General features: G+C 42.1%; 1 protein-coding gene across 2 annotated transcripts in view; it reads left to right on the top strand.

The window, feature by feature from the left end:
• The first annotated feature begins 7,627 nt into the window (after positions 1 to 7,627).
• HERC6 (HECT and RLD domain containing E3 ubiquitin protein ligase family member 6) overlaps positions 7,628 to 14,826 on the top strand; it is a 52,791-nt gene continuing 45,592 nt past the window's right edge. Inside the window, exons 1-3 of one of the 2 annotated variants that reach the window (XM_040624885.1) lie at positions 7,628 to 8,325; positions 10,409 to 10,568; positions 12,408 to 12,484. In XM_040624885.1, the coding sequence (XP_040480819.1) occupies positions 8,127 to 8,325; positions 10,409 to 10,568; positions 12,408 to 12,484 (436 nt within the window). In that variant the 5' untranslated portion in view covers positions 7,628 to 8,126. The remainder of the gene's footprint in view (positions 8,326 to 10,408; positions 10,569 to 12,407; positions 12,485 to 14,826) is intronic. The other variant, XM_040624884.1, reaches the window with a different exon arrangement.

Below are 14,826 nucleotides of genomic sequence, written 5' to 3'. Positions count from 1 at the left end.
GAGCTGAGCCCTGAGTGGCCGACGTCACTGGCCACACACCCAAGTGTGTTCTGTCTGCCATGTATGTTTGCACCAAAGTCTCAAATTTCTTGGTACTTGTGGAGAGACTGTTGCTACCAATTATCTTCTCTCCTTCTTCCTTGGTAACAGAATCCCATTTTTATCTGAGGTTATAAGGTACTCGGCTAAAAACTACATTTTCCAGCAGCTTCTGCCACTACTATAGCCGTCTAAAGAAGTTTTGGTTAATCAGATGCATGCAGAAATGTCGTATGGGATTTAGGGAAGCAACCTCATTTCTCCTTCCAAGCTGCATAGAAAACAGCTGTGACAGTTAGAACTCCAGCAGTCATCTTGGAACATGAGGTAGAAATTCAGTTCTCTAAGGAAGCAGATAGAAGGTGCCTGAGTTCCTGAAAAATAATGGAGCTGCCATGGAAGCCCCTGACTGCTCACTTCAGGGCTTTTTGTGTGTGAGAGAAATACTTTGTATTTTAACCATTACTCTGTATTTAAACCATTACTATTTGGCCGCTTTATTATATGCAGATGAAACTAATCCTAATTTATAGGTAAAGCTGGACTAGTTCACATAGGTTAACAAATTAAGTTAAACTGTGTTTCAAATACAATTCTTGGTGGGGCGTCTGGGTGGCTCAGTCATTTAAGTGTCTGCCTTCTCGGGTCATGATCTGGGGGTCCTGGGATTAAACCCCATGTCAGGCTCTCTGCTCAGTGGGGAGTCTGCTTCTCTCTCTCCTTCTGTTCCTTCCCCCTTTCCTGCTCCCCCCCCCAAAATAAATAAATAAAATTAAAAAAAAAAAAACAAAACCAAATACAATTCTTGGGCAACCCTCTATGTGTTACTGAGTTACATGTTTTGAAGCCCCTGGCTTGAGTGGCAACCACTTCTAGGATTAGAGGCACTTTTCCTCTTTTTTCCCAGTTCAGGGCTATGTTGTGGTGCTCTGAGATTGCTAGTGTTACAATGCAATGTGTTAGAATGACAATTATAGTAATAATAGGATAACATGTGAGTATACCTTTTTTTTTCTGAGTAAGTTAAGTACCAATATCTTTCAATGAGCATGAGAAAGAAAATCATTAAAATCCTTATGAATACTTGTAGGACTACCTATAGAGAAGAGATGTCAACCATAAGTCAGCCAACCATGAAAAATGGTTGCTACCATTAAAGAAAAGAGATCAAGTTTACTAATACTGCCATCTAGAGTTAAAAATCAAAACTACCACTTCTTATCTATAGGGAAACTGAAACATCAGGGTTTGGGTAGGTCAGCTTTTTTGTTTTTTTCGGGGGGGGGGTTAAATTTTTATTTAAATTCCAGTTAGTTAACATACAGTGTAATATTAGTTTCAGGTGTACAATATAGTGATTCCGCACTTCCATACAACACCCAGTGCTCATCACAGCAAGTGCGCTCCTTAATCCCCATCACCTATTTAACACATTCCCCCTCCCCTCTGGTAACCAGCAGTTTGTCCTCTGTAGTTAAGAATCTGTTTCTTGGACATACAAATGGCTAACAGACACATGAAAAAATGTTCAAAATCATTAGCCATCAGGGAAATTCATATCAAAACCACACTAAGATACCACCTTATGCCAGTTAGAATGGCAAAAATTGACAAGGCAAGAAACAACAATTGTTGGAGAGGATGTGGAGAAAGGGGATCCCTCCTACACTGTTGGTGGGAATGCAAGTTGGTACAGCCACTCTGGAATACAGTGTGGAGGTCCCTTAAAAAGTTAAAAATTGAGCTACCCTATGACTCAGCCATTGCACTACTGGGTATTTACCCCAAAGATACAGACGTAGTGAAGAGAAGGGCCATATGCACCCCAATGTTCATAGCAGCATTGTCCACAAAGCTAAATCATGGAAGGAACCGAGATGCCCTTCAACGGATGACTGGATTAAGAAGATGTGGTCCATATATACAATGGAATATTACTCAGCTATCAGAAAGAACGAGTTCTCAACATTTGCTGCAACATGGACGGCACTGGAGGAGATAATACTAAGTGAAATAAGTCAAGCAGAGAAAGACAAGTATCATATGATTTCTCTCATCTATGGAACATAAGAACTGGGAAGATCGGTAGGGGAAGAAAGGGATAAAGAAAGGGGGGGCAAACAGAAGGGGGAATGAAGCATGAGAGACTATGGACTCTGAAAAACAAACTGAGGGCTTCAGAGGGGAGGGGGGTGGGGGAATGGGATAGACTGGTGATGGGTAGTAAGGAGGGCACGTATTGCATGGTGCACTGGGTGTTATACAACTAATGAATCATCGAACTTTACATCAAAAACCAGGGATGTACTGTATGGTGAATAACAAAATAAAAATATTATTATGAAAAAAAAAAGAATCTGTTTCTTGGTTTGCCTCTCTCTCTCTCTCTTTTTCCCTTTGCTTGTTTGTTTTGTTTCTTAAATTCCAAATATAAGTGAAATCATATGGCATTTGTCTTTCTTTGACAATTTCACTTAGCATAATACTCTCTGGCTCCATCCATGTTGTGGAAATGTCAAGATTTCATTCTGTTTTATGGCTGAGTAATATTCCAGTGTGTGTGTGTGTGTACATCTTCCTTATCCATTTGTCAGTCAGTGGACACTTGGGCTGCTTCCATAATTTGGCTATTGTTGACAATGCTGCTATAAACATCGGGGTGCATGTGTCCCTTTGACTTAGTGTTCTTTGGGTAAATACCTAGTAGTACAATTGCTGGATCATAGGGTAGTTCTATTTTTAACATCTTGAGGAACCTCCATACTCTTTTCCATAGCGGCTGCACCAGCTTGCATTCCCGCCAACAGTGCAAAAGGGTTCCTCTTTCTCCACATCTTTGCCAACACCTTGTTCCTTGTCTTTGCCAACACCTTGTTCCTTGTTAATTGTAGGCATTCTGACAGGTAGGTCAGTTTTTTCTCCAACTGACTTATACCGGCTATTCTAACTGTCTTGTCCATTTGTGAAGAACCACTTGACATTGGCCAGGGAGGTACCTGTCAGTAATTGAGATGGCAGTTGGGATGTAATCACAAACTGAGCTAATCTATGGAGCCTGTTCTGTTTTCCATTTGTCCAGTCTAGGAGCTGTCTCAGCCAAGTAGCATAGAGGATGGACAGTGAACTCAGAAACCTGGAGGCTAAAGCAGAAGTGAGCCTGAGAAGAGGATGGCAGAGGAAAGCAATGCAATTGCAACGTCCCTACCTCTTCTCACATGTCCTTCCTGCTGGTCATCAGGGATTGACTTCAGGCCTATTTTCACCCCTCCTGACTGGTTCATTGTCTTTCCTCGGCCCTGTTTGCTCTGTGATGACCTTCTGAGGTTCATATTCTCTCATTCTTTGTAACATCCTTCTCTCTTCACTTTGAGTCAGTGTTGTTTGGTAGAAAGGGCATAGAGAAAGGTGTGATTTAAATCTGGGCTTTCCCATCTATCTTACTATTTACCTTGAGCAGGTCACTAAGATGTCCTGAGGCTTGAGTTATTCCCATCTGTACAGTGGGATACATGTGGACCCTACAGGGCGGTTGCAAAGCTTTCATGGGGAAATCTATTGTGAGAGAAACTGGCATGTGGTAGGTTGTTAGGAAATGTTATTTTCTTCCCCTTTCTCATTCTCCTGTCTTCCAGAAATCACTGTGAGGGAAAAATTAGTAAAAAAGAAAAATAGGAGGCACCTGGTGGCTCAGTCAGTTAAGCGTCTGCCTTTGGCTCAGGTCATGATCTCGGAGTCCTGGGATCGAGCCCTGCATAGGGCTCCTTGCTCAGCGGGGAGTCTGCTTCTCCCTCTCCCTCTGCTGCTCCCCCTGCTTGTGTTCCCTCTCTCTCTCTCAAATGAATAAAGAAAATCTTTAAAAATAAATAAATAAAAATAGGCTTTCTAGTCAAATTGACAAGTTATTATCTTGCCACTTACATGCCATGTAACTTCAAGCAAGCTACCCAAATTCTCTGAGCATTGGTTCCTTACCCACAAAATGGGAATAATAATATTTATTTTACATGATTGATACATGATACAGAAAATATCTCTTGCTTACCTCCTTAGCATCCGTTCCCCACTTCTTCCAGCAACATGGCCAGCTTTCATTTTGGAATCTGCCTACTCCTCACTCAGAATAAGTGCTTGGGTGAGGTTCCATCCCCACCTTGTGGTTTTTTTTTTTTTTTTTTTTTTTTTTTTTAAATTTTTTTTTTTTTTTTTTTTTAAGATTTTATTTATTTATTCAACAGAGATAGAGACAGCCAGCGAGAGAGGGAACACAAGCAGGGGGAGTGGGAGAGGAAGAAGCAGGCTCATAGCGGAGGAGCCTGATGTGGGGCTCGATCCCATAACGCCGGGATCACGCCCTGAGCCGAAGGCAGACGCTTAACCGCTGTGCCACCCAGGCGCCCCCATCCCCACCTTGTGGACACATCCGTCAGGTGACTGACTCCATCTCCTGGCGTCCACAGTGATGGGCCCAGGGCTGCACATGCGGTGTACATGTGAGAGCATCACGACTAAACACCAGATTCTCCAAGACTGTGAAGCTGCGAGCTGGGTATACAGCTTAGAGCTGTCCTAACTCTCTTGCTGCCGCTAAGGAGATTCCGACTCTGGAGTACACTGTGTGGAGCTAGAAGAGGAAGCCCTCAGAGCTAGAGATACAGAGACATGGAGTCATTAGGACATTGAGTCCTTGTTTTCTTTATAAGATTTGATTTTTAAGTAATCTCTACAGCCAATGTGGGACTCAAACTCACCACCCCGAGATTGAGAGTCATACGCCAGCCAGGCGCCCTGACATTAAGTCCTAGTTGACAGCAATCCCTAAGTCAGCCATACCGATGGACTTTCTAGTTACGTGACTGTCGGAAGAAGCTAAGTTATGCTGTCTGTGCAATAACACGTCTCCAAAGCTCAGGGACTTAACAAAGACTGATTTCTCACTTACATTACATAAATTAGCTGCAACTCTACTAGGCTGTTGGTTCTAATCTGGGACCCAGGATGATGGAGCAGTCACTATCTGGAAAATCACCAGTTGTTGTAATAGAGGAAAAAGAGAGTAGGAAAAATAAGAATTGCCCCTTAAACCCTCTGCTTGCATACCATTGGTCAAAACAAAATCTCGTGCGCAAGCTTGATGCCATAGGGCAGAGAGGCAACTCAAATGTTTCTTAATAATAGTAGTGCAATCTACAGTAAATTTCCCTTTTGCTTAAATGAGCTTAGGTCATATTTTCTGTCACTTGCAACCAAAAGAATCTTAACTGGGCTAAGTGAGGAAAGAACTAAATTAGATATTTTTTAAAAGATTTATTTATTTGAGAGAGAGAGAGAGACCACTTGCGCAAGAGTGGGAGGAGGGACCGAGGGAGAGAACCTGCAAGCAGCCGCCCCACTGAGTGGGGAGCCCAACGTGGGGCTCAGTCCCACGACCCATGAGATCACGACCCCAGCCGAAACCAAGAATCCATTGCTTAACTGACTGAGCCTCCCAGGAGCCCCTAAATTAGATGTTTTATATAAAATAGCCAACACATGGTAAACATTCAATAAATGGAGCTACCATTTTCAAGTGCATGAACACAGAATTGAGAACTAATCTTTCTCAAGCAATAAAATTATCATCAGCTTCTTTAATTTGCATTTTATTCACTTACCTCACTAACAATTTATTGAGTTCTTTTTTTTATTTTTTACCTTTTTTAAAGATTTATTTGTTCTAGAGAGAGAGTGTGTGTGCCAGCAGAGGGAGGGACAGAGGGACAGAGCAAATCCTGAAGCAGACTCCCCACTGAGCACAGAGCCTGACGGGTGGCTCAGTTCCAGGACCCGGAGACCATGACCCTACCCGAAATCAAGAGTCAGCCATCCAACCGACTGAGCCACTCAGGCTCCCTATTGAGTTCTTTTTACGTGTCAGACGCTGTACTAGGTGGTGGCGACACAGTTTACATGTTAGCTCTCCAGTTGATTTGTTTTAAAGAAATATTTAATATAGGGCACCTGGGTGGCTCACTCAGTTAAGAGTCCGACTTGTGATTTGGGCTCAGGTCACGATCTCATGGGTCGTGGGATAGAGTCCCACATCAGACTCTGCACTCAGGAGGAGTCTGCTTGGGATTCTCTTTCTTCCTCTCCCTCTGCCTGTCCCCCACTCACACGTGTGCATGCTCTCTCTCTCAAATAAATAAAACTTTAAAAAGAAAAAAAAGATTTTCTCTCTCTCTCCCTCTCCCTCTCTTCCCCCTCTACTTCTCTTGAAAAAAAAAAAGAAAAAAGAAAAAAAGATCATTTCCTTGTTCTTCACCTGCTTACTACACACCACCCTTCCTGGTTTTCTCCCAGCATCGGTTCTCTGTTACATGCTAGCCATATTTACCTCCCACCCAGTGATCTCATCCAGCCACGTCATGACTGATTTCTCATTTCTACACTGAGGATTCCCAATTTTATGACTCCCCCTTGACTTCTCTGCACAACTCCAAAATGGTTGATCTTATTGCCTCCTTATATAACAAGCATCTTACAGTTATTACCAGACTGGGTTCCTGATCCACCAGCCCCAACATGGAGCCTCCCTCAGGGTTCCGCATCCCAGGAAATGGAACCACTGTTCACCCCGTTGCTCAGGCCAACCTTGGAATAATCTTAATCCCTTTCTTTGTTTTCTCCTATTTCTAACCTATCAGCAAATCTGTGGACTCCTTCAAAACAGCTTCAATGTGATCATTTGTTCTCCTCCCTTCTAGGGTGTTGCCCTAGTCCCAAGATCATCCTTCAGACCTGGCCTCCTACAGCAGCTTCTCCTAACTGGCTTTTCTACTTCCATTTTTGTTCTTTTTTTGGAAAGATTGATTGATTGATTGATTGATTTGACAGAGAAACAGCGCTCTGGAGTGAGCACAAGTAGGGGGAGCAGCAGGCAGAGGGAGAGGGAGAAGCAGGCTCCCCTGATGCGGGGCTTACCCCAGGACCGGGGATCACAAACTGAGCTGAAGGCAGATGCCTAATGACTGAGCCACCCAGGCACCCCCATTTTTGTTCTATTATATCCTACATCGAAGCCAAGAATGAATCATTTAAAACTCAAGTCAGATTATGTCACTTCTCTGTTCAAAAGTTTCCGACTGCTCTCCTTCACCCTTTAGACATGCGCATGACACATTCTCTCATTTTCCATGTCCCCTGGGCTCTCTGCTCAAATGTCACTTCATCTAAGAAGTGTTCCCTGAAATCTTATTTAAAAAACACAAGTTCCTGGGTCGCCTGGGTGGCTCAGTCAGTTAAGCGTCTGCCTTCCACTCAGGTCATGATCCCAGGGTCCTGGGATCCAGCCCCACATGGGGCTCCCTGCTCCTCGGGGAGCCTGCTTCCCTCTCTCCCTCTGCCCTTGTCCCCTGATTGTGTTGTCTCTCTCTTTCACTCCCTCAAATAAATAAAATATTTTTTAAAAAAGTTCCTATACCCTCACCCTCTATTACTTTATTGTGTCATTTTTCTTCGTGTTGCCACTTGACATTATACTAAGTAGTTACCTCTTTACAAATAGAATGTTAGTCCCATGAGCATTTTGCATTTCCACTGCCAAAAGAGCCTAGAGAAAAAGGGTAGGCACTCAGACGCTTTTATTAAGCACCCTAAGCACTCCAGGCATTATTCTAGTATTATGCATTATCTGTTAAATTACCCTAACGTTAGATTTGCTGCATTACTGTCCACATTTCATTGACATGGTAGGTGAGGCACAGCTTCGTCAAATAACTTGCCCAAAGTCACACAGCTCATAAGCTGCTTAGCTAGTATGTCAGTAAATCCAGGAGCTCTTCCTCTTGAGCCCCCCTCTACTCCTCAGCACTGGCTGCTCACGTTTGAGCCCCAGAAGCCATTGGCCGGGGCGTCAGGATGACTAAGGGTGCCAGGGCGGCGCTGCTGCGGGTGGGGCGGGAGGCGTTGGCCTCCAAGTGAGATCAGAGCCGGGCTGGTCCACCTGGCTTCCCGGTTTCTGCGCATCAGCACACAGCTGCCACTAGCCTCTGAGCGCCGGTCCGGCAGCGCGGACACACCAGGCGCAGGCGGCGCGGCGCGGGAGCGGGATGTACCTGTGCTGGGGCACCAGCCCTCGGGGACCTCTGCGCCGGAGGCAGGCCGGCCGGGCCGACGCCGAGCTGCTACAGGCGGCCTCCGGGGAGCGCCATTCGCTGCTGCTGCTGAGCAACGGAGAGCTGCACTCGTGCGGGGACAACAGCCAGGGCCAGCTGGGGCGGAAGGGCGTGCAGCGCGATGAGCACCCGAGTGAGTGCGGGACTAAGGTGCGGGGCGGGGGGCGCCCGGACCGCTGGGCCCCAGGATACTGTGAAACGATGATCCGCGCTCCGTGCGCGCGAGTTGGTCAGTTTCGTTTTCCAGAAGCGCAGTTTGTTTCGATTTCCAGTTCATCTTAAAAGCGAAACTGAGAGCGGAACCTAACTGGACAGCGCTCCTTTGAAGAGACGTGGTCCCTCCCCCTAAGTCTTTCTAGACCAGCCCCTACCTGTGCTATCTATCTGGAACAGAGCGACCTTCCAAACGTGGTTCATGGGTGGGACATCTCTAACTCTCTCATAAATACCCCAGAGCATCTTTTTTCTTAAAATTAAAAAAAAGTATACTATTATTTCCATTACTGATTATTACAGAAACACAGTAAAGAAATTGCCTATAATTCCAATACCCAAAGACTACTAATATTTTGATGTATTTATTTTTTGTTTTATTTCTATTATACATTTATTTTAATAAAAGCATGTCATTATATAGTTTTATATACACAGTATTTCTACAACTCTATAAATTGCGCTCTTAACGAAACTTAATATCGTGAAAATATTGTCTTTTTATTATGTATTTTTTTTAGATACATTTTAAATTGTTGCAAAACATTCCAGGCTTTGACAGTACGATTTAATTATTCTTCTTTGGTGGAAATTAGGTTTTTTCCTCATTAGGGACTTTTATAAATAATACTGTGATTGCCATTATTTGACCAAATTTCTGATGATTGCCATTATTTGACCAAATTTCTGATTACTTACTTGAAAAAATCCTAAGAGTTGTGTCTGGGAGGGAAAACTTCTCCTCTACCCTCTTAGTTCTTGTTCTGAAGGCCTGCAGACTAAGCAGACAAAGATTGACAAGAGGAAAAATTATACAATTTTATTAATATTTAATGTGCACAGGAGTTTGCAGGAAAAAAGGGAAACTCAACCTTGGGTAGATTTGGGGACTTATACTGCATTTTAGCAAAGAAAAGGGAGTTTGGGCTTTGAAGGATGATCAGTTGTGGGAAAGTGACATACAAATATATGGGGGAGACTAATGGAAGATAAGGATTATTTTGGTAAGAGTTGTCTATGCAGACTCATCTCAGTGCCAACTCCAGTGATACTTTTACAAGGGAAATTCATGCCCTACTTTTAGGTGAATGAGGGGAAGGCAGAGAACTCTTCCTACATCTGTTGGTTTTCATTTGCCTTCAGCTCAAAATAATCCTTCTGCCAAAGTGGCATATTTTGGAGTGGCATATCCTGATCCCCTTTAGGTGGAGATGAGGGGCAACATGATACTTGATGCCAAACTGTTCTCTAGGAATGTGGTACCAGTCTCTACCTTCATGAGTGTATCAATCTTTGGGACATTTTTTCTTATTCCATAGTTTGAAAATAAATCATTGAAAAGGCTAAGATCACAAAGGTTTAAAAAAAGAAAACACAAGTGTTAGCAAAAACTTTACTAGTAGTGATATATTTAACTCAAACCCTCTAATAATTCAGACACAAACACTTTGGGAAAATAGTTCAGATTCACTTATAGGGATCATGCTATAATGATCAGGTTTTCATTTGTGGGTACCTTTGGCTCATTAGAGGCATATTACTGGATTCTTTGTGAGAGGATCTGGCTTCTGCCTCTCACATTCATGGGGAAGGCTCCCTGCCCCTTTCCTCCTGAGCAAGGGATTAACTATTCTCACTGCTCAGGGCTGGGAAGTCAGAAGAGTAGAGTGGAGGCTGTTCCATCTCCTCTCTGTCTCCTTTTGTTTTGCTACCATCATCATAGAGAAATGTTAGGGCAAGTATCATAGTTCCTACAAGTTCCCCTCCTCCATGAAACTCATCCTTTGAATAGCAACCATATTCCCATACAGACAGCGTAACACGCATTGAGCTTCTTTCCTTCACACCTTTAGTGTGGATGTCAGGCCCTGATTTAAAAGTCCATTGGGAAAGATGAGAAATCCAAGTGACCCTTCTTTTTGAAGAAAGTAAACTTGTTGTCTTAAACTTGCTGTTAAATTAATAATCTTCTGAGGTGTTTTGTTTTGTTTTTGTTCCTGAAGAACGAATTCGGACATTGGACAACCTACGTGTTGATCTCGTGAGCTGTGGAAAGGAACACTCTCTTGCTGTCTGTTACAAAGGAAGGGTCTTTGCATGGGGGGCTGGTTCTGAAGGGCAACTGGGAGTTGGAGAATTCAAGGAAATAAATCTTATACCTACGTAAGTATTTCCATACATTCATTCATTCATCCAGTGTTTTTCAGTTTCATGTGCTAGGCACTATGCAAGATGTCAGAGTACAAAGATGATTATGGCAAACACGGTCCCCAGCCTCAACGATTGTAGTGTAGTGAGAGAATGAGGCAGGAAAAAACTTCTAACACCAGTTATTACTTAATTAGAGTCCTGTGAAGGAGAAGGGCAGGGCATTTGAAATGAGAACATGTGACCCTTTGATCTAAGTCTTATGTATTGGAAATAACTGGGGGGGCCCACTCAGTAAATAAATCACTATAAAATATATATAAAATATAAAACAAACAAAAATATCAATACAAATAAAATAAATATTATTTTAAAGTAAAAACATTAAATAGAAGATAGAAAGAAATCTTATTTGAACTTCCTTTCTGACTAAAGCAAAATCTCCTTGAAAAAACAGCTGCCATTAACAGCTTGGAGGGAGTTTCTTTTGAATTGAGTTGCTGTGAAGACAGACCGCCCAATCAACATCAAAAAACCTTATGGAATTTTACATACACTTCTATTGAAGTCCTAAATCCTCTCCTTTTGCTAAGTTGATATATTTAAGGTGATTCCACAAATTTTCCATTACTGGGAGCTCCCCTCTGTACATGTAAATAAGCCTTGTTTTTTCTCCTGTTAATTTGTCTATTGTCAGTTAATTTGCTCGTCCCATATTGACAGGATCCAAACTGGAAGAGGAAGTTTTCCTCTCCACACAACCTTTTGGTCTGTCTTAAGCCACTGGATCCTAATATTTTATGTAGTAAGATAGGGCGAGAATCATTTTCTCACAAACAGCTTCCGAGGACAAATGGTATGACAAGCAGTCTGAATTGTGTGTTCATGAATTACATGTTTAAGAATTTTTAAAAGCATGATTTTTAATACTTGGCAGTTACTTTTTGTTACCTCTTCTGGTTTTTAATTGTGTAAGAGAGTGCTGTGGCTTTTGGGGGACAAACGTTGAACTTGGAATGAAAAGACGAAGGTTTGAGTCTAGTTCTATAACATGATACCTACAGCGTGATTCCCTAGAGCAAACCAGAACTCTGAGTTCTACTGGGTTCAACCATTTGAAAGTGCTGATAGTTAGGTTTTTGATCCACAAAAATGGTGATTTAATAGGATTCAACCTAATGATTTCTTTATCACATAGGGCTTAAATCAGGTGATATAAATAGCAGTGTTTTATAAATTCTAAAGTCCTGTGTCATATGTGCATGAAGAAATTTTTCTTTTAAGCCAATAAGTATAGAGCAAAAGTTAGTACATTATATACTGCGTTAAAAGACTAATAAAAATCACTTTTGTATTATAAGTGTTTGGATTCTGCTCTGTACCTTTACACATGTTGAGGTCATGTTAAAAATAGTTTGAGGGCTTTGGAATAAGGGTACTACAGAAAAATAAGAAAATAAAGTTATTTCTGGGGGAAATATGCCCAGGTTACCAACAATCCTGAAAATGATGGATGCGTAAATGCAGACTTGTTGGTTTGACAGCAGTTTCAGACAAGTAACTCCCTAAAATTACTGAAGATGACATGCCAATCAGGAAAATCACCATTACTGTGGTGCTTCTGAATACTACCAAACAGCCTTACGTATCTGCAGTCATCCAGAGAACTATTTATTCTATGGTAAAAAACATTAAAACAGCCCAGTTTAAAAAGAAAAGAAAAAAGGAAAGAAAGGAAGAGAACGTTATTTCCCTAAACCAAATGTATTACCTGGGATGGTTCTAATATCTGTAGTTCACGTGGTGAGCCACTCCAAAGAAGGATTAATAGATTTTGTATCACTTGTATTACAGGAAGATAAAAACTCTGACTGGTATAAAAATTATACAAGTTTCCTGTGGACACTACCACTCCCTGGCATTATCAGAAGGTAAAATAAGGGTTTTGGAATCTTTCAAGTGTCATTTCAAAGTAATTTTTTTGCATATGAATGATGCCTGTTGATTTTTAATGTACTGGGGCTCATTTTAAGGCATTTAGAAGTTTTTTTTAATGCTTTAGATTTCATAAGCTGTATTGTTCTTCTTTTTTTTTTTTTTCTATTTTCTCTGTTCTTATTATACTCTAAGTAGTGCTTAATTCATATCAGTGCCATAAAGGGTCATCTCTGTTCGCATGACCTGCTCTAACTCTCTCAGAATTTAGTAGTGGTTTTATCCAGAACTTTGCCCTTTATGCTGAATGGTTGTATATACCAGGAAACTCAGACGAAGGTCTGTTTGTCTTTTCTTTTTTTTTTTTTTTTTAAGATTTTATTTATTTGACAGAGGGGAGCAACAGGCAGGGGAGAGGGAGAAGCAGGGGGAGAAGCAGGCCTCCCGCCAAGCAGGGAGCCTGATGCAGGGCTCGATCACAGGACTCCGAGACCACGACCTGAGCTGAAGGCAGACGCTCAATGACTGAGCCACCCAGGCGCCCCTCTATTTGTCTTTTTTACCAAGATCAAAGAAAAAAGTCAAGATATGAAAATTATGACTTTACATTTTTTCTACTAACATCCCCATCCTTTGTCCAGCATCAGTCAAAATGTTTCAGTGCAAAGTGTTGCAGAAGAAAACCTTTTTCTTATCCTCTTTGGTTCAGTACCTGAGAGTCCGCAAATTTAAGTAACAAAAGACAGATTGATAAGAGACAAGGCACACCAGTGTTATTAATATTTTCATGCACAGAAGTTTACAGAAAAGAAGTGAAACTCAAGAAGTGTTTAGACTTGGGAGCTTATGAACCATTTTAATGAGGGAAAGATTTGGGCTTTGCAGGATGATCGATCGTAGGGAAATACATGGGACTTGGAAATACACGGGAGAAACTAAGGGAAGATAAGAGTTATTTTATTAAGGGTTATTTGTGAAGACTCATGTTGCGGCAGACTCTCCATCTATGGGGATGAGTCACTGCCCCATCCCGGGTGCAGGAGAAGAGGACACCTTCACAAAGGGAAATATATACCTTGCTTTTGGGTGGATAAGAGGAGGGCAGAGAACTTTTCCCACATGTGTGGATTCTCAGTTGCCTTCAGCTCAAAATAATCCTTATGCCAGAGTGGCATATTTTGGGGTGGCATACTGTGAATGCCGTCCAGAGACACGTAACATTTGCATGTCCCCCAGGTGATATCATATGCTCACTGCAGCCGCACCACAGGGGCTCCGGACATTTCCTGGTTGGCTTCTGTGCGCCATCCACTATATGAGGTGCTTTTCACCTGTAATCTCATGAAATCACTTAACTAACACAGAAGCCACGCATTATTTGGAAATGAGGAAATTTGGGCTCAGAGACTTTCCGTGATTTGCCCAAGGTCGCACACTAAGAAACAGAAGTGAGATTTGAACCTACGCTTGTTTACATCCCAACCCTAAGCACTTAACCGCTGTACCACTCGGGCCATGAGACCATAGCGTAATCCTGTGGCTATTGTAGAATTCTTTCCTACCATTTCCAGAGATTTGATCTACTCCTTCTCATCTGTAGGAGTACTGATGCCTACCTTATGGGGTGGTTAGAAGATTCAGTGAAAGAACGAACACAATACATCCTGTACAGTCCATAGCAGATAGCAGCGGTAGAAGAAATATTAGTCTTTCTTCCTTCCTTCCTTTCCTTCTTCTTAATTATTGAAATAGCTTGAATTATTCCCCCGGGGTATTGATTTGTCTTTATATTGGTCTGGACTGAAGGTTGTGTGGAGCCCAGGTACCCAGTACATTTGCTATGGTGAACTGTGAGCTCTCATAGACCTTCAAATGAGTTTGACATTGTGCAGTGGGCCCTCAGAGATATTTTTTTTTTTAAAGATTTTATTTATTTATTTGACAGAGCGAGAGAGCACAAGCAGGGGGAGCATTAGGAGAGGGAGAAGCAGGCTCCCCACCGAGCAGGGAGCCCGATGCGGGGCTCTATCCCAAGACCCTGGGATCATGACCTCAGCTGAAGGCAGACGCTTAAGTATCTGAGCCACCCTGGCGCCCCAGAAATAGTTTTCAATGGTAGAAATAACTTTAGAAGAGTTAAAAAAGAAAAATTAAATATAATAATGTAAAAATCTGAGCTATGTTAGCATTTTTCTGGGTAAACAATGAAGCATTAAAGATCTTGATTTTTGATCTCATGTAAATTATCCATCTCTGGTCAAATTCAACATACAATGTTGATGGTCTTTTTCTCCCATGGAGTCATTCCACAAATATTTTTTTAGTGCCTATGTTTCCA

Source organism: Ursus maritimus, unplaced genomic scaffold, assembly GCF_017311325.1.
Source record: "Ursus maritimus isolate PB19 unplaced genomic scaffold, ASM1731132v1 scaffold_8, whole genome shotgun sequence".
Classification (NCBI taxonomy): domain Eukaryota; kingdom Metazoa; phylum Chordata; class Mammalia; order Carnivora; family Ursidae; genus Ursus; species Ursus maritimus.
Note: the sequence above shows the minus strand (reverse complement) of the source record. Positions and strands in the feature narration are given on the sequence as shown.